The 23,909-nt window shown below is 52.1% G+C and overlaps 2 protein-coding genes across 2 annotated transcripts in view; one reads left to right on the top strand and one right to left on the bottom strand.

Moving 5' to 3' along the window:
- Positions 1-1,683: 1,683 nt before the first annotated feature.
- Positions 1,684-4,325, top strand: CDK5R1 (cyclin dependent kinase 5 regulatory subunit 1). The gene has a single exon (XM_084300912.1). It carries the CDS (start codon positions 1,746-1,748, stop codon positions 2,634-2,636), a length of 891 nt encoding a protein of 296 aa, XP_084157038.1. The 5' UTR covers positions 1,684-1,745; the 3' UTR covers positions 2,637-4,325.
- Positions 4,326-7,001: 2,676 nt separating this feature from the next.
- Positions 7,002-23,909, bottom strand: part of MYO1D (myosin ID) — a gene marked incomplete at both ends in the record, with an annotated part of 155,240 nt that continues 138,332 nt past the window's right edge. The window contains one exon of the mRNA XM_084301232.1: positions 7,002-7,158. Coding sequence (XP_084157358.1) covers positions 7,002-7,158 — 157 coding nt within the window. The remainder of the gene's footprint in view (positions 7,159-23,909) is intronic.

Below are 23,909 nucleotides of genomic sequence, written 5' to 3'. Positions count from 1 at the left end.
TTTTTTTTGAACTATAAATATCTCATAAGGTGTTTCCCAAAAGCTGCTCTGGCCAGTTCACTGTAATGCCACTGAAGTGGCGTTTTCCCCTGGGGGTTCTTAGCTGTGGATGTGACTTGCTGATTTAGGTTGCTGATTGTAGGTGAATGAGGGGAAATTCATTCATGGAGCCTGTGTGTGTGCAGTGCTTATGTGCACAAACAAGGTGCTGAGGTGAAGAAAGAGCAGGAAAAGATGGAGATCATGCATGTGTCCTCAGTGAGGGCGGTGTCCAGCTCTGGCCATCATCTCCTAAAGGGTGAGGGAAGACCAAACCAGCAGCTAGTGAGCAGACAGGAGGAGCATGGCAAGGGGTTTGGGGCATGTGGCTGTGGGGCCGCTGTCCTGATGGCATGCTCATCATTCCAGCTCTCCGAGGGAAGCTGGGCTTTACTAGGCATCCGTGCACCTGCCATCCATGTCCAACCCTACTAAAACTGGGGCCAAATGATCTCAAAGATTAGACCTCGTTAAACCCTTTTAGCTTAGCCTTCACAGGCTTAACTTAAAAACCAGGCTTTCCCATGAAGGTGTGTTTCATGCTGCAGGGCTTTGGGTTATGTTTTTAACAACCGGGGGCTTTCCTGGTAAGAGCAGTGCCCGTGGGCCTGGCCCTGTGCAGCCCCAATCCCCCTCTGCTCTGCTGCAGGAATCCTCTGCAGCTGGCTGTGGGGATGGGAGGGCAGGAGCCCACCAGGGACCAGCTCCGCATGCAGCAGTGGGGGGACGCGTGGCGTTCCCGGTGCGTGGGGCCAGGCCTATCCTCGTGGATTTCCTCGGTCCTGTGCAGAGGGGGGGTGTGTGGGGCCTGGCTGCAGCACTGTTGCTCTCCAGCCTGGGGCCTCGCTGCGGGTGCAGGTTTTCCAGCCCTGCCCGGCATCCTGAGCTGCTGCACAGGGATCCCAAGTGTGACCCTTGTGCTGCGAGCTGTGGCCGTGGAGCTCCGGGTGTTGGGAAAAACCCGGGGTGCTGGGGAGGGGGCAGCGGGGGGGGTCTCAGGGCCTTGCTGCCTGCCCGGGCTCCGCTCGCTCGGCACCGCCCGGGTCCGGCCCCGCCACCGGCAGCAGCAGCGGGGCCTTGACCTCGTTTTTTTTTCGTGCCTCAGCCCCGGGTGCGGGGGCCGGGGGCCGCTCACCCCGTCCCTCCCGGGGCTCCCCCGCTGGCGGCCCCGGGCGGCAGCGCGGTGACAGCGGCTGCGTTGCCCGGGTACCGCCTGCGGGCGTCGCTGCGGGGCCGGCCCCGAGCTGCGCCCGGTGCTGGCGGCGGCGTTACCGGGCGGGGCGCTGGGCGCGGCCCCGGGCCCGCTCCCCCGGGTTCCCCCCCCCGATCCCGGGGTCCCCCGGGGCTCCTCCCGCGGCTCCCCCCGTTCTCGTCTCCCCCCCCCCCGTGGCCGCACGTGGCGCGGCGGCGCCGAGGGGGCGCGGCCGGGGGCGTGGCGGCAGCCGGAGGGGCGTGGCCTCGGGCGCGGTGGGCGGAGCCTCCCCGCCCCTTTTCCCGCCGGCGCGGCGGGCGCACGTGGCGGCGCCGGGGCGGGGCGGCGGGGGCGCGCACTGCGCCGGCGGGAGCGCGCGCGGCGGCGGGGCGGGGCGAGGCGCGGCGCTGAGCGGCGGCGGCGGCGGAGCGGGCAGCGAGCGCGGGGCCGCGCCGGGGCCGGGGCCGGGGCCGGGGCCGGGGCGGGCGGCGGGCCCCGCCGGGCGGCCGGCGCCATGGGCACGGTGCTGTCGCTGTCGCCGAGCTACCGGAAGGCCCCGCTGTTCGAGGAGGGGGCGGCCACGGTGGGGCACTACACGGCGGTGCAGAACAGCAAGAACGCGAAGGAGAAGGGCCTGAAGCGGCACTCGCTCATCTCCGTGCTGCCCTGGAAGCGCATCGCCGCCGTCTCGGCCAAGAAGAAGAGCTCCAAGAAGGTGCAGCCCAACGGCGGCTACCAGAGCAACGTCACCCACCTGAACAACGAGAACCTGAAGAAGTCGCTCTCCTGCGCCAACCTCGCCACCTTCGCCCCGCCGCCCCCCGCCGCCGCCGCCGCCGCCGCCCTCGCCTCGGCGCAGAAAGCCCCCGCGGCCGCGCCCGCCGCCGCCGCCACCCCGCGCCGCGTCGTGGTGCAGGCGTCCACCAGCGAGCTGCTGCGCTGCCTGGGCGAGTTCCTGTGCCGCCGCTGCTACCGGCTGAAGCACCTCTCGCCCACCGACCCCGTGCTCTGGCTGCGCTCCGTGGACCGCTCGCTGCTGCTGCAGGGCTGGCAGGACCAGGGCTTCATCACGCCGGCCAACGTGGTCTTCCTCTACATGCTGTGCCGGGACGTCATCTCGGCCGAGGTGGCCAGCGACCACGAACTGCAGGCAGTGCTGCTCACCTGCCTGTACCTCTCCTACTCCTACATGGGCAACGAGATCTCCTACCCGCTCAAGCCCTTCCTGGTGGAGAGCTGTAAGGAGGCCTTCTGGGACCGCTGCCTCTCCATCATCGACCTCATGAGCCCCAAGATGCTGCAGGTCAACGCCGACCCGCACTTCTTCACGCAGGTCTTCGCCGACCTCAAGAAGGAGAGCGGCGCCGAGGAGAAGGGCCGCCTGCTCATCGGCCTCGACCGGTGAGCGCCGCCGCCGCCGCCGCCTCGCCCCCGGGGCTGCCCCCCCCCGACTCCCCTCCGATCCGGGACCGGGGACCCCCCCGACCCCCTCCCCAGCCCAGCAAAGCGGCGGCGGAGCGGAAACCTCGCCCCTCCCCCCCATCTCCTTCTCCATCATCCCCCTCCCCAATATTCCCGTCCTCCGGGGCTGGCTCAGCTCGGCTGCAGCGAAACCGGGTGGGAAAAAAAAAAAAAAAAGCAAAAAGAAGGAAAAAAAAAAAGAAAAAAAAAATAGCCCAGAGGCTTGCGGCGGCGGGGGGGGGGGGGGGCGCCCGGGGGGAGCGGGGCAGCCCCGGTCTGGCCCGGCCCCGGCGACAGCGCGGCCGAGACAAAGAGCAGGTAGGGGGGAAAAATGGGATAAAAAAACAAAACAAAAAAAATCAAAAAAAAAAAAGGAAAAAGAGCAAAAAAAGCGACCCCTGCGGGCCCCGCCGGCTGCGGGGGGGCGGCCGCCAGCGGGAGCCCGGCTCCGGTGCGGGAGCTGCGGGCGCGGATGGGATCGGAACGGATCGAAATGGATCGGATCGGAACGGATCGGATCGGATCCAAAAGGAACGGATCGGAACGGAACGAAGCTGTGAAGGGCCGGGCCGGGCCGAGCTGCCCGGCCCCGGGCTGGCCCCCGCCCCTCCCGCCCCGTTATTTATTTTCTTTGAAAAGACTCGGATTTCTGAGTGGGTCTGGGGTAGGGAAATAACTGCTACTGTATCATTACATCAATGTGAAATGTATTGTTCCCATCGTGCACTGATCATGAGTATTGTGTAAGGATCTACTTGAGTGTGCAAGCAAGGAAAGAAATCTACATGCTGCTATATGAATACTTTTAGAACAAAAATACTAACCTACGGGGGAAAAAAAAGGAGAAACCCTTCTTTATTCTTTCATTGTTGCTTTTACAGTGGTATTGCGCATGCAAACAGAAGCATTTTGTGTCTTCAAAAAAAAAAAAGGGAAAAAAAAAACACAAAAAAATCAAAAGAAAACCTTACAAGAGATGGCTGTAAAAATTACACCCATGCACAAAGACCCGACACCACCCCGATACCGCAGTCTTGAGCCGGTATTCCCTTATCAGGCCTGGGGACTGATAAGTTTTTTCTTTTTTTTTTTTTTTTCTTCGTGTGCACAGTTCTAGTTTAGTTCTGGTCCATCGGTCGTTAAACATGCAAGCGAGAGGGAGGAATGACGTGCCATTTCTTTTTCTTTTTCACTTGAAACTCTTCATCGCTGTACATTGGAACCTGCTAATTATACATGTGTACGTATGTTTTTTTAGTGCAATCTCTTCTGTAGATCTTTGTTGACCAAATTGGTGGGTATTGTTACTTATTAATTTATATTTGTCTCATTTTGTATGTATGTGTATAGTGCGTTTGTAAGTATGTGTGGTTTATAACCTGACAGACTGTGTCATGGGGCTCAGTGTGCCTGTAATTTAATCCCCTCCCCTTATTTTTATTTATTTTTGTACTGTGCTGATTAAATAAAATGCACTGACCATCCATTACACGGCAGCGTTTCGTGGCGGAGTCTTTTCTGCAGCGACCCGTGCGGGTCAGACGCCTTCCGTGCCCGCGTCGCAGCGTTGGAAAATTGGATTTGCCTTGACGAAGGAGGGGTTTAATGCATCAGCTGCGCCCGCGCCTTAATCGCGTTAATGGCACCGGGGTCACCCTGCCACCGGTGGCTTCGGTACGTGGTGTGGGCTGAGCAAGCAGTGGGGCTGTCCCGACGCGGCTGCCAGCAGAGCAGGCGTTTGGGGGCGAGGGGACAGGCACAGGACGGCGAGAGGAGACAACGGCGCCACCGACAGCAAAACTGGACTGAGCCGGGAGCTGTAAGGTGCCGAAGGCTCCCCGCCACAGCACTGCCGCCCCGTGAAGGTGAACCGTGGGTTTGAGTGTGCCGAAAGGGGCCCGGAAACTCCACTGCCCTTCCATACGTCAGGAGCATCGTCTTCCCCGCGACGCCTTACTGGTCAGAAACGGGCACCACAAGAGTGGGATGCAACTAATTGGTCTTTTATTTATGACAGTAAATTATGTAAACAAAAACCCAGGTCAATGATAGTAGGTTTTTCTGCTTTTTTACACATTAAAATATCAACTACTTTAAAAAAAAAAAAGTTCATTGCATTATCGCCCCAGGCTGAAAAATCAAAATTCAATTTAGAAATAGTTAATTTATGGGAAAAAAACACAGGAATATATATATTTTATATATTTATATATATATATATAAAACCAGAGCAGGAACAGATAATATATTTTATAAAGACATTTTTCATCTCATACAATATTGCTATCTCATCTCATAGCATTAGAAATTTCCTACACACGCGATTTATTGCTGTCCATCATGATTCAGTACAACCATTTCGTTGGAGGGATAGTGTATAAAAGTGCTGATTAAAACTCCTGCCACTACCTTGCCTACGGGTTAGTGTCACTAGGGAGGCTTTGGGACCATTAGATAAAAAAAGCGAGAAGTGCAAATAGAAAGGCACAGCAATGGCGAGGACTTTCCTGCTGGCACTTCCTTGGGATGAAGGCAAGCACGCTCTCCTCCTGCCCAGGTGTGGGATGGCTTCAGCAGTGGCACTGCTGCTACTGTGGGGCACAAACTGGGATTAGGTGGCCAAGGGGCTGTGGGGTCCCTGGGTGGTCGCGCTCGGCATGGGGCAGGGGGCATGGGACATGGTCGGGAGCTGGGACGTTGCTGCCAGCCTCTCAGCCACAGAGCTGTGGGGCAGCCTTTGGAGGGTGCCTGGTGCTTACCAGCCCTTGGAGGGGCCTCTGGAGGCTGCGGAGGCAGCCCCCGTGTGTGGGATGCTGCGTCCCCGAGCAGCTCCCTACAAGCAGACACCAGTGGCTGGGATGTGGCTCCAGGCTTCTGGGTTCTGGTCCCATCAACCTCAGGTCTCTGGCAGTGATTGGGGATAAAGGCTGCCCCTGCTCCCCAAGGCCATGGCATGGCTTTTGAAGCATTTTATTTAGGGTTCGTTAGGTGCGTCTGACTCCTAAAAGCCCAGAGCTCAGCTGCACCTATGGGGGTGCATCCCACGGGCTGCAAATCCTGACCTGACCAGCAGCGCCAGGACCTGGTCTACGGGATCCCAACAGTCCCACAGCTGCCTCCGCTCAAATACCACCTCCACAGCCTGAGCTACAGCTCGCTGGCATTAAATAAAAAGTGTGGCGGTGTACCTGGCACAGAGGAGAGCTGGTGAAACCATGACCCTACGTAAACACAAAACACCAAGAGCGAGGTTAGCCAAGCTCTGTACATCAGCTAAAGGTGATGCTGGCCAAAAAGCCGAGGTGATGGCAATGGGGCTGCTGACACCCAACCAGGAAACTTCAAAGAAGGGCCCGGCCTTGCAGCTGGGTCTGTGTTCCTGCCCTGCCAGAAGCAGCGTCTGCATAGTGCAAAGTGGGGCAGCACTGGGCCGGGTCCATGGACCCTTAGGCCCCTGCAGAGACCCGGCCAGTGCTTCCTTACAGCCCTCACCAAACTTCATCACTGGGGATACCAAGAAGCCATGGGATCATATGAAAACTCTGCAAGGCCGCTGGGTCCAAATGGGAACCCACTTTGGTCACTGGAGAGGGTAATTAAGGCAAAAACAATGCAGATAGATGAAAAAAAAACCACCTCTGCACTGTGAATCCCATTCCCCGTTGCGCTGGACTACCCGGCTCCCACCAACTTGCCTCTGTGCTCCCGGATGCCAGCAGGGAAGCTGCGAGCTGCGTGTCCCCAACCAGCCCAACTCTGTGCGTGCCAGCGGGGCTGGGGGAGCGCCGGGCGGCTCCTCGGCAGAGACACCAGCCCTCCTCTCCAAAGGGGGCTCTGTCTCCATCAGGATGTGGTGCCCTATCACCAGACTCCCTACCTGAGCCGGTTTCTTTGGTTCCTCCGGTGGAGGCTGCACAATATTGCAAAATGACAGACAAACACAGAAGGGAACAGGGGAGAGGGCTGAAGAATCAACGTGGGAAAGGGAGGAGAGGGCTAAGTACCTATAAATGCTTTTTTGGAATAATTCAGATGCACTTTCCTGATATTCTGGCCTGTTTTGTAAGATGGTTACAGGCCACATTGGCTGTTTTAAGCCTTTGTTGCATATGGTAGTAAAACCCTCTCCTGAATGTGGGTTTGCTAAACCTCTAGCTTTAGAGATCTTTTTGGGTGCATGACTGTGTCACAGCTGAGCATCTCTACATTATTCCCCTTGAAAGATCCAAGGCACAGGGAGGGAGACCAAGGCCCCAGTCTGTCTTTCCTCTGCTCTCTCCCCAGGCTCGCTGCGCTGGCGGAGTGGATGCTAATTCCCTGGCACGCAGAGGATGAAACCGGAACGATGCTTGGTGAAATCCGGCTGGGATTGGTTAATCTTCGTTTCCACGGAGACGGTGCATTTCCGCCCGTGCAGGCTGCACTGCACCGGGTTGGTGACGCTGACTTGCAGCGCGCGCTTCTCGCTGCAAGGCAAAAGGAGAGAAAGCGTCAGTGAGGGTTGGGCCGTGCTGTTGGGTCAGGACACGTCCTGCGGCAAGCGGGGCAGAAAGCATAAAACCAAGGAGGCCCCCGGCCTCTGGGCCTCGGCCGAGACCCTGCCTGCCCCTCGGCAGAGGGTGTCCCACGAGGGGCTTCCAGCAGCGGGACCAGCGCCGCCCGGGGGGATTCTGCTTTGTGGCCAAAGCAAAGGCCGGGCTGCAGAAGGCCTGGGGTCTGCTGCCAGCTCTGCCACCCACTTGCTGAATGACCTTGTGAAAAATCACTCTCGTCTCTAAAATTAGAAAAGCAGCAAGGACATCCCTTGTTCCAAGCTTGCAGATTAAAAATACAGCTTAATGTAGCTCAAAGAAGCACAGGTTGTTATTTCTTTTTCTGACATACTGAGGGAATTCCTCGACAGACCGACAGACAGACAGACAGACAGACTGACCGGCAGCTCCCGGGGTCAGAGTGCCCTGCTCAGAGGCAGGGACAGAACTGTGTCACTGCAAACCATTCCCAGTTTTTTTAACCCTTTAACCCAGCTTTGTTACTAAAAATGAAGAAATAAATTCCACATGAATTGAAGAAATAAAGTCCACAGCAAGAAAAAAAAAAAAAAGAAAAACAAAAAAAAAGAAAGAAAACAACCCTGGCTCCCCAGACAGGCAATTGGCACAGAGAGGAAGGGTTCAGTGGTAAATCCAAACCCTCCAACCAGCCATGGCTGGCCTGGAGCTGAACTCGCAGTGCTCATGTGCAGCTGCGCTGGGGCCACCCCAGGGAGCTAAGAGACGTTTCACACATAGGACAGGGAAGATGCTCCTGGGTGCAGGGAGAACTTGTTCCAGCACCAGGCCCCTCGCTGGCCTCTGAGGAAGGAAACAGGGCTCCAAATGCACATCTAAGACCCATCTGCACGTGCTAGGCCGTGGAGCCAGCTGTGCCAAGGGACGCTCATGACCAGGCAGACCCTGCTGTGCAGTGCGATGCCCATGGAGATGCCACGGCCATCAGGGCCACCGCGAGAGCTCCCTCACTGCCTCCAGGCAATTCACCTTCTGCTGCCATCCCCTCTGTACCAGAAGGGAGCAGGCGCCACGGAGCAGTGGAGTGAAGCAGCAAGAGAAACGCCCTGTCCCTGTGAGCCCCCGCTGGCCTCAGGATGCAGGAGAAACACAGGAATTTGGCCTCTGGGAGAGCCTCCTGCAACTTCACCCGTGCTTCAGATCCTGCTGAACTTCCAGCAGTTCTTAACACAATATTTAGGGCTTTGAAGACTCAGCAGCATCAACTCCACTGCCTCTCGCCATATAGCATGGAGGATACGCTGGGTTTCTGTTCTGCTTATTGGCTGTGCTTAGCTCACAGACATGAGGGCTTGCCTTGCTTTAGCTGCTGCAGTATTTTCAGTGATGTGGCGTAAGCCCTTTGAACTGCACAGGCTTCGTTTCCACACCACTAATGCAGAGTGATCAAGATGCATCATGCCCAAAAAGCAGCACTTTTATGCAGTTTACCACTCTTAAAAATACTGAGTGGTTGTTTTGTTTGGAGAGGTGCTGGCAGGGCAGCAGCACACAAAGCCCTCACGTTGTCCCAGGTATTTAATACTTATTTACTCTTGCCGCAGTGAGTTGAGGCTAAAATCCCTACTTAGTTTGCTATTTTTACCATGTCTTAGCAGAACAAGACGTATACGCAGGAGGGCCTCTTGGAGATTCCTGCCATCGTGTGCTTGGCAGGCAGGGTTAGCATGAAGCGTCTGTAGCAGGGCTAAGTGCTGAGGTTTCCTCTCTCCTCTCCTGCAGCCCTCACCAAACCGCAGGTAAGAAGATTGAGGTTCTGCAGCCACGAATAGTTCAACTCTGTTGACCCTTCTGCACAGCAGTAAGCCAGCCCAAGCCAAGGGAGAAGAATGTCACCCAGCTGAATCTCAACCACAAGCAGGACCAGACCTGGAACTCACATGTTCCTGGATGTATTTTGGGGTCTGTGTTTGGGCAACCTTAGGCAAGAAGCTAAACTTCTGGAGGTGTCAGCTCTTGCTGGAGAAAGGAGACTGCACTAAGTACATGTCTACATGAACTAACGTTGTCCTGGGATACTGGACTATGGAGAAGATCTTCTCTCCATGCAAAATGTCTGTTAAGTGCATGCTCCTCTTCCTCCCCATGTTTTCCAGATCCCAACATGATCCAGATCCCAGCACTCACCCACACTTCATCACATGTTGCTCTTCATGTGAGAACAGGTTTCAGCCTCAAAACATTTTGTTGGGAAGCAGGACGGCCCTTGAATGGCACCCAAAGAACCCTTTGCAAGTCCAGCGAAGGATCACAAACCCTGTCCTTGGTCTTCCCCAACAGTGATGCAATGCTGAACCCTGCCACCAGCTCCACAAGCAGCTCAATGTGCTGGGACCTTCTGTCCCTTGGATGCTGTTCCTGTGCTAGGTCAGTCCCAGCAAAGATGAGGTTGGAAACAATGTCAGCCTGGTTCCTGGTTCATCAGTCACATTTGCATCGCACCTGTTGGTGCAGCGGCAAAAAGGGGAGATGGCAGATGCTGGCTGTCCTGGAGTGAGATGGTTCGTAAGTGTCCAAAAGGGAAAGAACAGCTGTCAGCATCAGCCAGTAAGATAGGGTAAAAGACATCCCAAAGCTCAGTGGCACAACTTGATTTTAGCAGATAGCACAACTGGGAAGATGCTTCCCAAGTTCCTGCAGAATTTGGGTCACAAAGGGATAGGAAGAGTCTGAGATGGAGGTGGTCCAGTTACAATCCTGAAAGTCCAACGAAGCATTCTGAGGGCAACACGCAGTGAAAACAGCCTGTGGGGAGCCATCGGTGCTCTGCAGGTCAAACTGAGCAAGAAAGTGATGGCAGCAAAGGCTCAAAGAGACAAAGACTTGTCAAAGAGACAAGTCTCACCTCCGCACAGTCTGGTGAAAGGCCTGAGTTCTCACTGCATAATCCTGTCCCACTGTTGTCCTTTGCCCTTCCACCTCTCCACCTCAGTAAGACAAATCACGGTCAGAAAATGGGGTTGTTATGGTGAAATTAAGGTGGAAGAATGCTTGCACTATTACATTTCAAGCTTGGAAACATAAAACTGGTCCTTGTCTCACCATCCCTGCTGTAAGTCCATAAGCATTTCCATGGTTGCTTGTATTTGAGGAACATTTCTGAATTTACAAATTGCATACTAGTCATCCTCTGGCCTGACAATTTAAAGGAACACCTGGGGTTTGCAATGAAGACGGAATATTTTACCGTCTCCAGGTTGGTGGGCAGAACTGAATGGGGTGTTTACTGCCAACCCCCTGCTGAAGACATGGTCACCGTGCAGGGAGCTAAGTGACAAGCCCACGGTGCTGGAATGCAGCGCCAGAGTGAAGAGCTGAACCCAAATCCTCTGACTCTCAAGAGTTGTTTCTTAACCCCACATCCTCCCCAGCCTGTGGAGGAGGAGGAGCACAGGATGTGTGTATGAGCTTTAGCCCCACGGCCAGTCGCTTCCTGCAGCCTGTGCACACAGATCTACCTGATTCTAAGTTCCTGCCTTGGGGTCAGGTGCGGTTTCTTACCGAGAATGGCTTCAAAGCCAACTCCTGCGACCAACACACAGCTCCTGTTGGGATGCTGTGTTCTCAGTTCAGGAGAAGCCCCCTGACCTCATCCTTCTGCTTCCACCCCCACCGCAGCCCATGGAGGTGCTGGTTCTGCCCGAAGGACATCGGCCCTGCAGAGCCCCCCAGGGCTGCCTCCAGCCCCCTCCGCCTGCACAACAGAGGCTGTTCCAGGCATTGACCTCTATTTTAGAAAGTCCTTAATGGGCTTCCAAGATGCTCCTGGCATCTCTCTTGCACAGGCACACATTTAGGAGACCAGGCACACAACATCAGGGCTAATAGAGCCATAGATCCCAAGCACAGCCCTGCCTCTGAGCGCAGCCCCATCTGAGCTGGTTTATGGCAGGTTTGGCTGCTCACCAAGCCCGGACGTAACCCGAAAGCTGACGGAAGTAAAGTCAATTAGGACAAAATGATGGATGCTGCTGCTGGGCAGCTTCTGGGAAATAAAATTACTTATTTTTAACAACTATTCCATTAGAAGAGGCAGCGAGATGCAAGTGCTGGCTGAGAGCCTGCTGGGGAAGAAACGTGAGCCCCCAGCACCCAGGCAAGAAACTGAGAAGGTGTAAAGTACAAACGGAGAGCGCTTGTGGGAGTCAGGATCTGGCCCGGCAAGGCCATAACGGCGTTAGCACCATGTGAAGGCCTCAGTGGCTTGCGACCACATAGGTCTTTTCATACAATGGTACTGCTGGGTGGAAGCGGCCTCTCCCTCGACATGCTGCTCTCAGCTGGTTGTGTGCAGGGGCCTCTCTCTGCTACGGGGATTTATGGCTCAGCGAGCCCTGCAGGACGCATGACTTCTCTCCCTTCACCTGCCCCGAGCCATCCTCGCACGCAAACTGCCTTTATCAGATTACTGCCCCTCATCTGTGCTGCAGTCCATCGCCCTGCACTTGTTAGAGATGCTGTCGGCGAATGGTTGGGGCAGTCGCTGCGTGAGAGCAGGCGTGCGGGTTAAGCACCGCCGGTGTCGCACGGCGAGCCGCGTGCGTGAGCAGCCACATCCTGCAGCCAGCGTGGCGTCAGGCGTCCAGTGGGAGCTGGTGAGACACCTGGGCAAACGGCGGCAAAAGGGAAACCAGCAGAGAAGGGATGACTCAGAGTGGAAGCAGACTACTGGCCCATGAAATATGAGAGTTTTGACTGAGCATTTAATCTAGGACCTCAGGGAAAACACAAGCCAAGTAGCGCATAAATGGCCACAGACATCTGTCAACATTGTTGATAATACAAAAGCATCTTGTCTCCAGTAAGTGGTGGGGAGCAAAACGAATGGAGAAAAAGAGTGGAGAAAGATCAGAGGGAGTTTCTGCAAAGACAGCGGGCAGAAAGTTAAATAAATGTATTGTTAAATAAATGTTAAACACACAGGATGCTTAAGAGCAAACACAGATGACTTCCAACGTTTTGCAAGAACTGTAATAGGCATAGAAACGGAGCGAAGCAGTAGTCGATGTGATGCCCTTCACTTAGCCGTGAACGCACACGGTGCTGGGCCGGCAGTGCGGGGGCCCCGGGGAAGCGGCAGAAGGGGCAGGCGATACGGCCTGCGGGGGGCACAGAGGCAGCTGGGGCAATCGTGGAGTGTGGAAGAAGTTCTTTTTAGGAATCAAAATTTGGACAGAAGAAGGAAAACAGAGTAAAGGGAGCATCTGATTTTTGTGGCAGGGATTTAAATGAGGTGAATGAAGCATGCTGTGCAGTGTGAAATGAGGGCTCGGCAGCAATAAACCGAATGTGATGTATTTCAGAGGGGATTTTTTTAAACGGGCAAATCTTTCTAGAACTCAGATCAAGGCGTCTCCTCTAGAAAGAGTCATCACTGCGACTACTGGGCTAAGGCTTCATGACAGCATGTGGCTGCAAACAAGCTGTTGGGGAGCATTAGGAGCAGGATGGCAAATACTGAGCAGCTGTAACACCTGATGTAAGTCAGTGCTGCAGGCTCATCTGGCTACCGGGTGCGGCGTTTGGGGGGGGTCAGAGATGAAGAAATACAAAGGCTCACAGATGAAGGGAGGCTATAAAAAAGTAACCAAAAAAAGCAGCAGCTATATTCTGCATGAAGAAGATACGTAAGAAGCGGTGATTAAAAACTAGAGAGGGCTAAAAAAAACAGGCAGCTCTCAAGTCTCTGTTTCTACTAAAGTCCCTACTTCCAACAAAAGCCAGAAAGCCAAACAGCATGTTTGATAATTTCGAGGTGGGTTCAAACACATTCCCAGGCAATGTGTTACTGCTGTGGGTCACTGCAGCTGTGCCACTCACTGCTACTGCGTGGCACAGAGGGGAGAAGAAATAAGCAGGATCTAAAACGAGATTGGACACAACATTTACATATCTGAGTTACAACAGGTGTCATTTGTGGAAAAGATAAATGTCTTCTGCAGAAGGGCTTATAGAGTGCTGCCTTTGCAGGCTGTGTATCTGGCAGGGAGGGACAGGGTGTATCTCCTCTGAACACTTGTGGCTTGCTGCAGCTTGCAGGACAATGATACTGGGTATTTGGGCTCGAGGGAGTGGGTGGTCGGAGAAACTGTAACACTACAATGGCTTCAATGGTACAAAAATAAGAACAGCTGGTCTTGGCAAGTACGGACGTAGAACCAGCACCAAGACTGGATGTGTGTTTTGTATCTCCCTCTGTGTTGTCTGAGTCGCCCCGTGCACAGGACCAGCACGGCGGGCACCACATGCCAACAGCCCTGGGGACACCTCACTGCAGGGGAAGATGCGTCCTGTGCAGAGTCTGCGGCGCACTCCAGCACGCTGTGTCTGCTTGCTCCCTCTCAAGGGGGCCATCAAAGTGAAGTGTGCATGGCTTCAAAGCCCTGGGTCCCACTTCCAGAAGAGATTTACACACTTGGAGCATAAATTTCCCTAAGTAAGACTTGGATGATGCCAACAGCATCGGCCCTGTGACTCCTTGGCACACTTCATCCTTCTGTGCTCTGCTTGAATTCCCACTGCTGGGACCTGACATCCGAGGCAGAAACACCTTTTCCCATCCAGCTCTCATTAAAATACACTGGCTCACGTAGCTATGGGAGGTTAAAAGCTGTGATTTACTACCTTGTGTACCCGAGAAAATAATTTAATGTCCTCTTTGCCTCCTTGCACTGCATGCAGGGCTGTATGAGTGCTGACAGTGAGAATAAAAGATACCTCTTCTCCATGCTGCCAAAGGGGCTTATGTTTTTTGGAGCACCCCCAGACCAAGCCAGCGGGCTCTACTCTTCATCCCACAGGCTTGGTGCCCCAAGGGGAGAAGCCCAGGATACAGAGATGAGCTGGGACCCATTTTTGGGTGCATCTCACTCCTCCCTGCTCAAAGTTCAAGAGCAGCCGGAGGAGTGGGGGACATGTGAGCATGGCAGGCAGCATGCCACCTGTTTGCTGCTCGCCCTACGTTACTTGCACGTGCACGGCAGGGCTGTGACAACTGCCTGAACCACAAAGGGTTTTCACAACCTGCCTTGTGAAACAGTCCAAGGTCTCACGCAGTGAGAGAGCAGAGCCAAGCATGAGACAGCCAGGGCGCTGTTTTCTCACGTGGGTTCTTGCTTTTAGGGACCCAGCACTATTTGCGTGGTTGGGCTTTTCTGAGCAAGGTGGCCTTGGCTGGGATTTGACAGGTCAAAGCTATGGAGGAGAGAGAATACAGAGTGGACAGACACAAATAAAGGAGATCTCAAGTCAGGATCAAAAGGCAGATTTCCATAGCCAAAGGTCAGAACAAGTCCTGCAGGCATGTTAATGCCACCAAAGGTCAGCTGAGTTAAATGTGGCTCTAGCTGGCCATTTCTCAGTAATTTTTCAAAATTATCCGCAGTCAGATGATACTCGATACCCTGTGTTTTTTTTCAGCCTTCAAAACTAACAAATGTTTGCGGCTTATTTCTAATGCACTTCTGTACCACGTGGTCTGTGTTCAGGCAAATCACATAGGAAGCTGGAAGACATGCCTTTTCAAAGGCAATTTTTAATCTACGAGAGAATGACCAGGCTAGAAACTGCAGTCCCTATGGTGCCACTGACAGCGCCGCCACTACCCTTGAACAGTGGCTTTAAATCTTCTCTGGCTCAGACTTGCCCATGTGTCATTTTCCTCTTCAGCTCATGCTGACATCTATTTACCAATGTAAACCACAGAGCCACTTGCCTGAAGTTTTGGGAACCGTACAGTACCACATATTACAACATCAGGCTTGAATTGCGTCAGCAACTCTATTCTTGCCATTTTAATGAAAAACAAGATTTCTTAATATCTAAAAAAAATGAATATTCTCAAGGGAGAGTGTTACATATGTCCAATGCCACATAGCAAGGCAGAAGAAAAGCCTGCTATAAATACTCTGGTCTGTTGGCACCCAACCAGTGCACTGTCTCATTCCTTTTATTCATGTCTAAACCATAAAAACTGCTCTCCTAAGAAGACAGCAGCTGCCATAACACGGATGTGCTTTTTTCATGATGCGTCTGTGGCAGATCCAGGTATATTGCTTCCCGTCTGGCTGTCGGTAGTGCCTGAGGAACAAACCTAGTCCATTAAATGATTCACTCTCTCATTCTTAAAATGCATTTATTCCTACTTGAACCCAAGGTCAGGTGGTCCCAGAGCAGCACAGGCGAGTTGCAGTTCATTCTTTATTTATTTAGTAACTCGGGCATTCGTGCATCCATTCCGACTAGCCAGAGAAAGCTTTCCGGAAAGCATCAAGCTGTAAAATATTTCCATCTCTTCCAGCAAAGCCAGCTGATTCTCCTGCTCCTGGGCAAAGGAGGGTCCCCACGGTGATCGGGGGCTGCTCCCCATGCAGGGCTGTACAATTATGGTCCATGAGCACGATGTCCCAGCCCAACAGCCAGCCTTACTACCCAGGAGGATGGCACCCAACGTGTGCATTTTACATAGGGAAAGCGCCGAAAAGTGTTTTTGAGACAGCACTTTGGCTGCAAGCAGAAGGCATGGTGGGTCCAACCACCTGGAAAATTTGATGGAGCAACGTGACCTTAACTACCTGTATCAGGTGAAATTCAAGGAAAGGATTGTTTTGTCGCAGACTGTGGCTTTGCTCAACCAGCAGCATGATCGTTGCTTCCCATGCGAGCGTGGGGATGGGGGAGATGCACATCAGGAACCTGAGCTCTGCTGCAAATCATGCCCTGACCTTGGCACCTGCTCCTTCTGGTGCTTCCCGAATTCTGTTCCTATAGAAGCTGAAAAATTCACATGTGCACTTCAAAAGGAGAAGGCTCTGTCTTTTTTCTCTTCTTGTGTCTTCAGCATTCAAAGCCTGATGTAATTTATCCCTTACAAAGCATTCACTAAAGCTGGCCAATGGTTTTCTGGTTGAAAAATGCATTCACTAAGTAGGGTATTTCCTGGGAAATCTCATCAACAAAGCGGCTTTCAAAAAAAAAAAAAAAAAAAGCAAGCAGCACATGCAGTGTGTTAAATATTTTATTTTCTCAAGCATGCAAAGTGAATGATTTCAGAGCCCTGTGTGGGTGTGGAAAATACCCATTTCCAGTGGGTAATGGAAAAGGTGGCTCCCAGCCACCACAGGATTGCCACCAAAGTGCCCAGCTGCCAGGGGCCATGCACAAAGACAGGGGCTGCTGACCTAGCACCCTAACAGGAGACACCCCAGCACGCTGCACTGCTGGCTTAATTGCTTGGGGTAACAAGGACATGCCTGCTCCAAAATCCACAGAGCCACCCCTTCACCCCCAGTCCCTGTGTGCAGTTCAGCACTGCAGGAGTTAAATTCACTCCAGAATTCCGTGTATTTTGTGCTCTCTCTGAAGCTAAAAATTATAAATTTTACATGAATTCTCCCACATGCTAAAGACTGGCAATAAGCTGCTATGTTGCAAGATAAGGTGAAGGAAAGTAAAAAGAGGGGGGAGAGCTGCTGGTACATCTGGGGTCTGCAGCATCCCTCTCACAGGGGGAAAGGTGCCTGAGTCGTCTCCATCTCTCCACATACCCTTGAGTTTGCAGCAGTAACAGGAGTGTCTTTGGGGGCTAATGCACCTGTACCTGCCTTGGAAAGGAGTGGAAACCAGTTCTGGTGCATAATTATGGAATGGGTGTGCTACTTAGGTAGGAAACAACCTTTAGGAGCGTGTTACATCCTCGCAGCCTGGCTCCTCCCTGCCCACACGAGGCAGGCACGGATGACTCCATGTGCTCTGCAGCTCCAGTTGCGTTCAGCTTGCCTTTGGATGAGCATGGAGCTGAGTTTCCAAGGCTGATGGTTACCTGTGTTACAGTTGGGCTACAACACGAGGATGTCTTTTACCACTTGACTTCATCTACTCAAACCGGCCCGGTTCCTAAACCCAGCAGCTTTCCCTTGGTGCAGCACAAACATACCAACTGCAGCTTCTTCTGAAGTCTCCTTTTAGCCACATTTTCTCAGCTATTCTGAGGCCTGGCAAAGCTTGTGAGAGTCAGCTCTCATCCAGCTTTCTACTTTAGTAGAATCAAACCTGGCCACAAGACGCTTGAGCGTTACATATTTTATGAAAAACCACTGTGCCAAAAATATGATTCAAAGTCCTTGGCTATAGACAGGGTAAAAGCACATCAACTCGTTCACGAGGTTACGCCAAGAATCCTGCATTACAAATGCACCGGCACATAAATAAAAGACGACCACTTAGGAAGATGAACGCAGACCGGCTTCCCATTTTTGACATCATGGGCCTTGATCTCTGCACAGGCTGAGAAGCAGCAGAGGTGCTTTGCTCTGTTCTCTTCCCACCGCTGGTCCTCACCACCACCCAGCCAGCTGCTGGGCTCCTCGGCTCATCACAGAGGCACCCATTTGCCACATCCCTCCCGAAAGGAGGCTCTTGGATGCTTTGGCAGATGCTGATAAAATTCTGCAACCTGAATTTTTGAAGGTTAAGGAATTTATGCGGCTACAGAGAAATTTGGAAAAAAGAGAAAAAAGCAATCTAGCATGTTTCAGTCAGGTGGAATGCATTATGCACCTCCTGAAAGAATTTGAGGTGAAGGCTTTGATGATGAAAATGATAAATGTGGGATTCTTCAGCTGCTTACCACTCAAATTTACAAGGGGACAACGATTTCCTTGTGTCAAACAGTGGCCAAACAGTTGAAGACAAGCTGGGTGCATTAGGTTGGAAAGCCATGCTGCAGCAAAGTGCTGCTGTCACCCTATCAGCACAGCCACAACCCACAGCCAGCCCGACGGAGGAGCAGCTCTGCTTCCCCCACTACCACGTGCAGGGCTGTAATTCAAACAGACACTTCTGAAATCGGCAGGCAGAGGTCTGCAGTCACAAAATGGTGGAACCTGCCACTCAGCCTCAAAGAGATCACACACAATTACTGTGAAAAAACAAGTGCGGAGGCTTTGGAAATTCTCTCCTCCTTTTGGGTTCCTTATTCTTTGGGACCAACCTGTGCAGGTGAGGTAAGGCTGCTGGGCAGCCATCAAATATCAGTGGGCTTTTTGCTTGGGCGAAGCTGCATGCTCAGTTTGCCAGTACTGGCTCCGACTTCACCCGTGATGACACTGGAGCCGCCAGCGGGGAATGGAGCCCCGAACGGGGCTGGGGAGCAGGGCTGCACCACCGTGCTGCACTGAGCCCGTGGCTGGCACGGCGCGATGCCTGGCACAGCCGCCCCCAAAGCCCCAGCATCGCTCCTGCCCTGCAGCCTGAGCCACCACGTGGCCAAATGCAGCGGCCCCACCGTGTCCCGAGCACATCGAGCTCCTCGAAGCCAGGAACTGGGTGGGAGGTGGGAGGGCCCCGCCGTGCCGGGGAGCACCCACAGCCCCATGCGGGCAGAGCTCCTGCAGCACCCTTCGGCCGGTGTGTGTGTGCCAGCACAGAGGGGGTGATGGAGAATGGCTGCTTTTAGCACCACGGCTCCCGGTCGCTATAGCAACCTGGATATTAATCATCCCTTCGGATGCTTTGCTCCTGCCAGCCAACCAGGGGCTGGAGCAGAGCACCGAGAGCTGGTTTCATTTACTGCCTCCCGCGACTGCTGCTCGGTGCACCCTATATAACCCCTGTAGAAGCTAATTCTGCATGAATTCCCCTTCCTACGCCACCCTTTCATGAGGCTGTTTTGAAGTTCCCTGGGGATAGTCCTGCTCGCCTGCAGCTGCCATGGCAGAAGCTGGTGCAGAGGATGCTTGGGTGTCACCAGGACTTGCCTCGTGCAGGATGAGGGGACAGCACGCTGAGATGCCGGTGGCTTCCTGGGACCACTCTGCCCTGCAGCAAAGCTGAACCAAGGCTAACCCGAAGGAGATTTCTGACACTGAAGCCCATTCCTTGGCCACAGGCATAACCTTGCTCCATCAGCAAGGGCTGCTTCTCCTCCTCAGCTCCTCTGACCTGGAACAGCTGTGCTCAATCCTATCTCTCTATTTCCAGATCTGATCTGAAAACCTCAATTTTTCGCCCTTGCTTATATCGCTTAATAGAAAAAAAGAGAAATTAGCTAAAGCTTCAGGGGATACAAGAACGCCACAAAAAAAGAGGTGTTATTGTGCTGTGTTCTATTGCAGCTTTTCTCCCAAGGAGAAGCAGCATTCCTGTTCACCCTGCCTGTGCGAAGCAAGATTTTATCACGTAGCATCTGATGAAAGGTCACAGTTTTACAGCCAACCAGCACTGCACAAGAACATTTTCCCCAGTGGTTTGGGCAGGCAGCATCACGGCTACTCAGCCCTCAGGTTCTTTCCAAAAGTGCAACGCAAATTTTTATAGAAGGCGAGTACGCAGGGATAGGGTGTGCTCAGGTCACCGTGCCCAATGTTGGGTGAGTGAGTGAGGAAGCCTCCCCTCCTCTTCCTGGATCCACAGCGCCACATCCAGCTGAATCCTTCCTTTCTTAATGACAGGCTTTTAGCCTCATGTGGAGGAGTCTGGCTGAGGTCTCCCTGCTGTTAAAAATGCTTCTCTGTACAGCCAAAACAAGAAGCATTTAAACATAGTGATTTATTTATTTATTTATTTATTTATTTTTTAGCACTGTGCCCCTTGGGAGCTGTTTGATTGGGATTGGTGTGGCAGCGAGGATACCGCAGGCAGTGGGGTATTTTCTGCAAACACCCAACCGTGCCAGGTACCTCCCGAAACAAAGGCGGCTTAAAACCAGTACCAGACCCTGTCAAACAAGGCAGGGAAGAATCATTAGCCAGCAGATGACAGACAGGAAGGGGAAAGGTAAGCAACGAGTCAGAGTGACTCAGGGCACGGACCTCCTGATTGCTCCATCGCACTCAGGTTTTAGTTTTTGCAGCAATTGCAACTTCCCTGCTATTTCCTGGGGGCAGCAGCACACCCAGGACCTTTATGGGGAGCCTGAGGAGATAACACAAGTAGGCACTGCTCAAAAAGGGATTTTAAATACAAGGCAAGCTCAGAAGGTCAGAGGGAAACTGAGGAGCAGATCATACCAAGGGTGGTACTACTGAAACAAAAGAAGATGCTACAAGCATGGGGTCCCAGGAACAAGAAACCCGGTGATGGAGCGCGTTGGTGCATTTTTCTTTTTAGTTCCCACCTCTCCACACACTAACAGCAGGGGCCCCGAGGCTGACAGTATTTTAGGGATGATGTTTTATCAGGTTTACAAACATCCTTAGGATGTCGGGGGCTGGCGCATCTTGTCTGCACTGAAATTCCCCACTAATGCTGCTACTTAAATTCTTGAGAAAATTCAGCCCCTGTTTCTCAGCATGGAAAGGCTAAAAAATGGGGACGAACAGTCACGACCCAGAGGAGAATTTGGGTTACAGAAAAGAGAGTAACAGGCAATCATGAGGTGGGCAAGTTGAGGAGGAAGTGGAGGATTTCATCAACATCAGGAAGGAAGAAAGAAGATGGCCTGGCCTCACATGGACAGTGCCGGGCTGGGAACAGCCCTGGCTTCACCTCCTGCAGCATGGCGGAGGCTGCTTCTGCCAACGCCTGCACCTCTAAAACCGAGCAGCACAAAATTGTCCATGTGAGAAAGCCAGCCATGGTACTGAGATCACCTCTGTACCCACACTGCAGCATCCCACTGAAATATTCTGTGCCCGATCACAATTCAGGCGTGATAAAGTCATTGCTGTTACGGAGGAAAGCATCGGGGTGAATCAGGTTTTAAGATGTGAAGTCTGGGAAGAGCAAATGATGAGGTTGATTTCGTAAGAAAGATTTTCCTTCGATCATGAAATTTAAAAGTCACAAAACAAAGCCCTTCCTGCAGTGCACACTAGCATGGAGGTATTTAAAAAGAGGAATATAATTTTGGCCTCCTGGTCTCCTCTCCGAGGACCAGCCACAGTCAGATTAGCCTAAACCAATGTGACAGCCGACCTGCCATGAGGTTGCTATCAGCCACAGGCACTCCCCAGGAAAAAGCAGCGAGCTGAAAAATGTAACCCTATGACTAATGATTAAAGGCAGCCTACTTCTCTACATTTCAAGCCAGATGACTCCTAAGAGCAGCAAGCTTTCACCACGTTTCCTTAATATTATGGATTGGCGATGCCCTGCAAAGCATCAAGAACGCGTCTTAGAACCAGGACTTAAGATGCATGTGGAAATTGATTTTTGTGATAGCAAAATGACGGGTGGGGTTTTTAAGTGGACCTTGTATTCAGAGAGGTGGGCAGCCAATTCACTTCTATTATTTCAGGAATGTTTGCCAAGATGTTCCAGAGAAGCCTTGGTATCACTTCCGCTGAGTAAAAGGCTCTGAGGCTGCAATCCCAGAATAAAAAAGCTGGCACTTCTGCTCCACTTTGTTCTTTTTTCTTTATTCACTGATACATTAGCACAATTCACATAGGCACGAAAAAGGCAGCTTGCTGTGAAGAGAGACAACTACATCTTATTGAAATAACTGACCTATTTCTGCTTTTCCTTTCCCTAACTTATTCAACGAGAAGTTTGGAGTTACAGAAATAGCTGCAATAAGTGTTGAATCATGGGAAAATGCTCTTCCTTGTTTTAAAGGAAGCCTTAAAAACAGGTGCATAAGCAAAAAGACTTTTGCTTACAGAAATGAAAAGTTCAGAAGGGAACACACACTGCCGGACTGTCTCAGGAAGGGGTGATTCCCACTATATTCAGCAATCACATTTTCATTGCAACACCACCTGTTTTTCATTTCAGGGTGTTACGTGACTCCTCAGGAGGACAACACCTATGTGTGCACAGCACAGACATATACACTAAAACGTCTGTCATCGGTTACCCAACCCGGAAACACAGCAAAATCCTATTGTCTAAAAATCCAGCTTCCTGCTCAGTAGGGTGATCTCTGCTTTGGAAATCACGGTCTGTATCAATTTTACAGCAATATTACCGCCCCATTAGGCGATCCTGGGAGCACATTGCAGAGCTGATGGGAAGGCGAGGCCCAGGGAAGGTGCAAGGGATGCTTCAGCCTGAAGGAGAGGAGTGCTGTGGAGGGTGGAGAGGGGCTGCAGAAGTGCTCGCAGCCAGACTGCGAAGCTGCCGGCGCACTCTGTCTCGCTGGAATAAAAACGGGTCTGTTCCAGAGCAGGCTCGGGATGCGAGCTTTAGAGCTGAGACACGTTACTAGGCACAGTAAAATGCTTTTAATTACTGTCTGGCACAGCTCGCGTTCTCAGCTGCAAAAGAATTGATCCTTCTTCCTATCTTCCCATGCAGCGTCGGGTACGGTTTTCACTTAAATGCTATTTCTGTAGATGTGCCTCTTCCCTTCCCACCCCCGACCTGCTGCTTCATGCAGATTGGAGCCGATGCCAGGGGCTGCAATTCCTGGCAGTGCTGTTACACCACTGCCCCGCAGGCAGCCCTCTCCCCGGCCAGGCTCTGCGATGCAGGAAACCAGACCTGGCGGCCTGCGGGGTCTGTGCGGCCTTAGGCTCCGACAGATATCTCTCTGAGTACAGGCAGGTTTGGCAAAAGAGAGTTGTTCTAAGAATAAGACATGCCATCACATTTCCTTAGGTTTGCAGTCTAACAGGGATACTAATCACTTCTTGGGCCTACGGCAAGCATGAAGAATAACTAAAATTCCCATGACAATACTGAATGCTATTTTGGAGGTACCAAACGGTGCTACACTCACCGTGATCATTATCCATATTTCATGCCTCAGTATTTCAGAGTCCATGCCAGGAGAAATCAGCAGATTTACACATGGCACTGAAAAATTTGCTACATCAACCAAATGACTGCAAAGCTAAAGCCATTAACAAATCAAATATCTACAGCTCAAGCATTCAGTATTAATTTACTTTGCTGCAGTCATTCCAGCTGAGCAAAATATCTTCCTCCACCCCAGTTTCTAATCAGCTTCCATCCTCCTCTGGGCTTACCAGAGTTAAATCTCTCACATTGCTCTCTGTGATAAATTGAAAAATTGAGCTGCGAATGGGGAAAAATGAATTGCAAAGCAAATGCTTCCACTAGTAATAGATTAACTCTTTGTTCCAAGGCTATCACATCATTTCAAGAGGCTTCCTATATGTTTTCTCAAGAGCCATTGCAGTGACAAGATAAGATGCCACCACTGTGAAATAATCTCCAGGAAAAGAACCATCCCTCCAGTCTCGAAGGTATGTCTGTGTGTGAGCTGGCTGTAGAGCTCAATGGTAGAATTACCAAAATGGCAAATTAACCTCTCATCTCAATATTAAACCTGCACGAGGACCCTCTTGCACTCATTTTAACCATTTTAAGTACCTTGCACTAACACCACGAACAAAGAATATTCTCCAATGCAATTTAAAACCTGCATCTGAGGATCTTGGCTTTTGCAACAAACTTCTGTGTGCAAACTACAGAGGTAGCTGCTAAGAGCAAATAAGACAAAAAAGATCTTTTTGCGAGATCTGTTCTTGGTCTCGTGAGTCTCTTTTCCTGCACACAGCTGAGCAAAGCAGTCTTCTTCCCCTTTGCAATCCCAGAGCTTCTCCTTTCCAGCTTCAGCAGCTTTAAGCACCGAACACGCTAACAGGAGAACAGCTGACTACATCCAGGCATCCTTTAATTCAGCTTAGGAGCTACAAATATGGAGATAAGTCAGAATGACACGGCGGTCAGATCTCTTC

Source organism: Netta rufina, assembly GCF_964035555.1.
Source record: "Netta rufina genome assembly, chromosome: 24".
NCBI lineage: Eukaryota > Metazoa > Chordata > Aves > Anseriformes > Anatidae > Netta > Netta rufina.
The sequence above is the reverse complement of the archived record's forward strand: the minus strand, read 5'-3'. Positions and strand labels throughout refer to the sequence as shown.

Bases quoted from the DNA above. Each gene is read 5' to 3' on its own strand.
- CDK5R1 (XM_084300912.1), top strand. From the start codon at position 1,746: ATGGGCACGGTGCTGTCGCTGTCGCCGAGCTACCGGAAGGCCCCGCTG.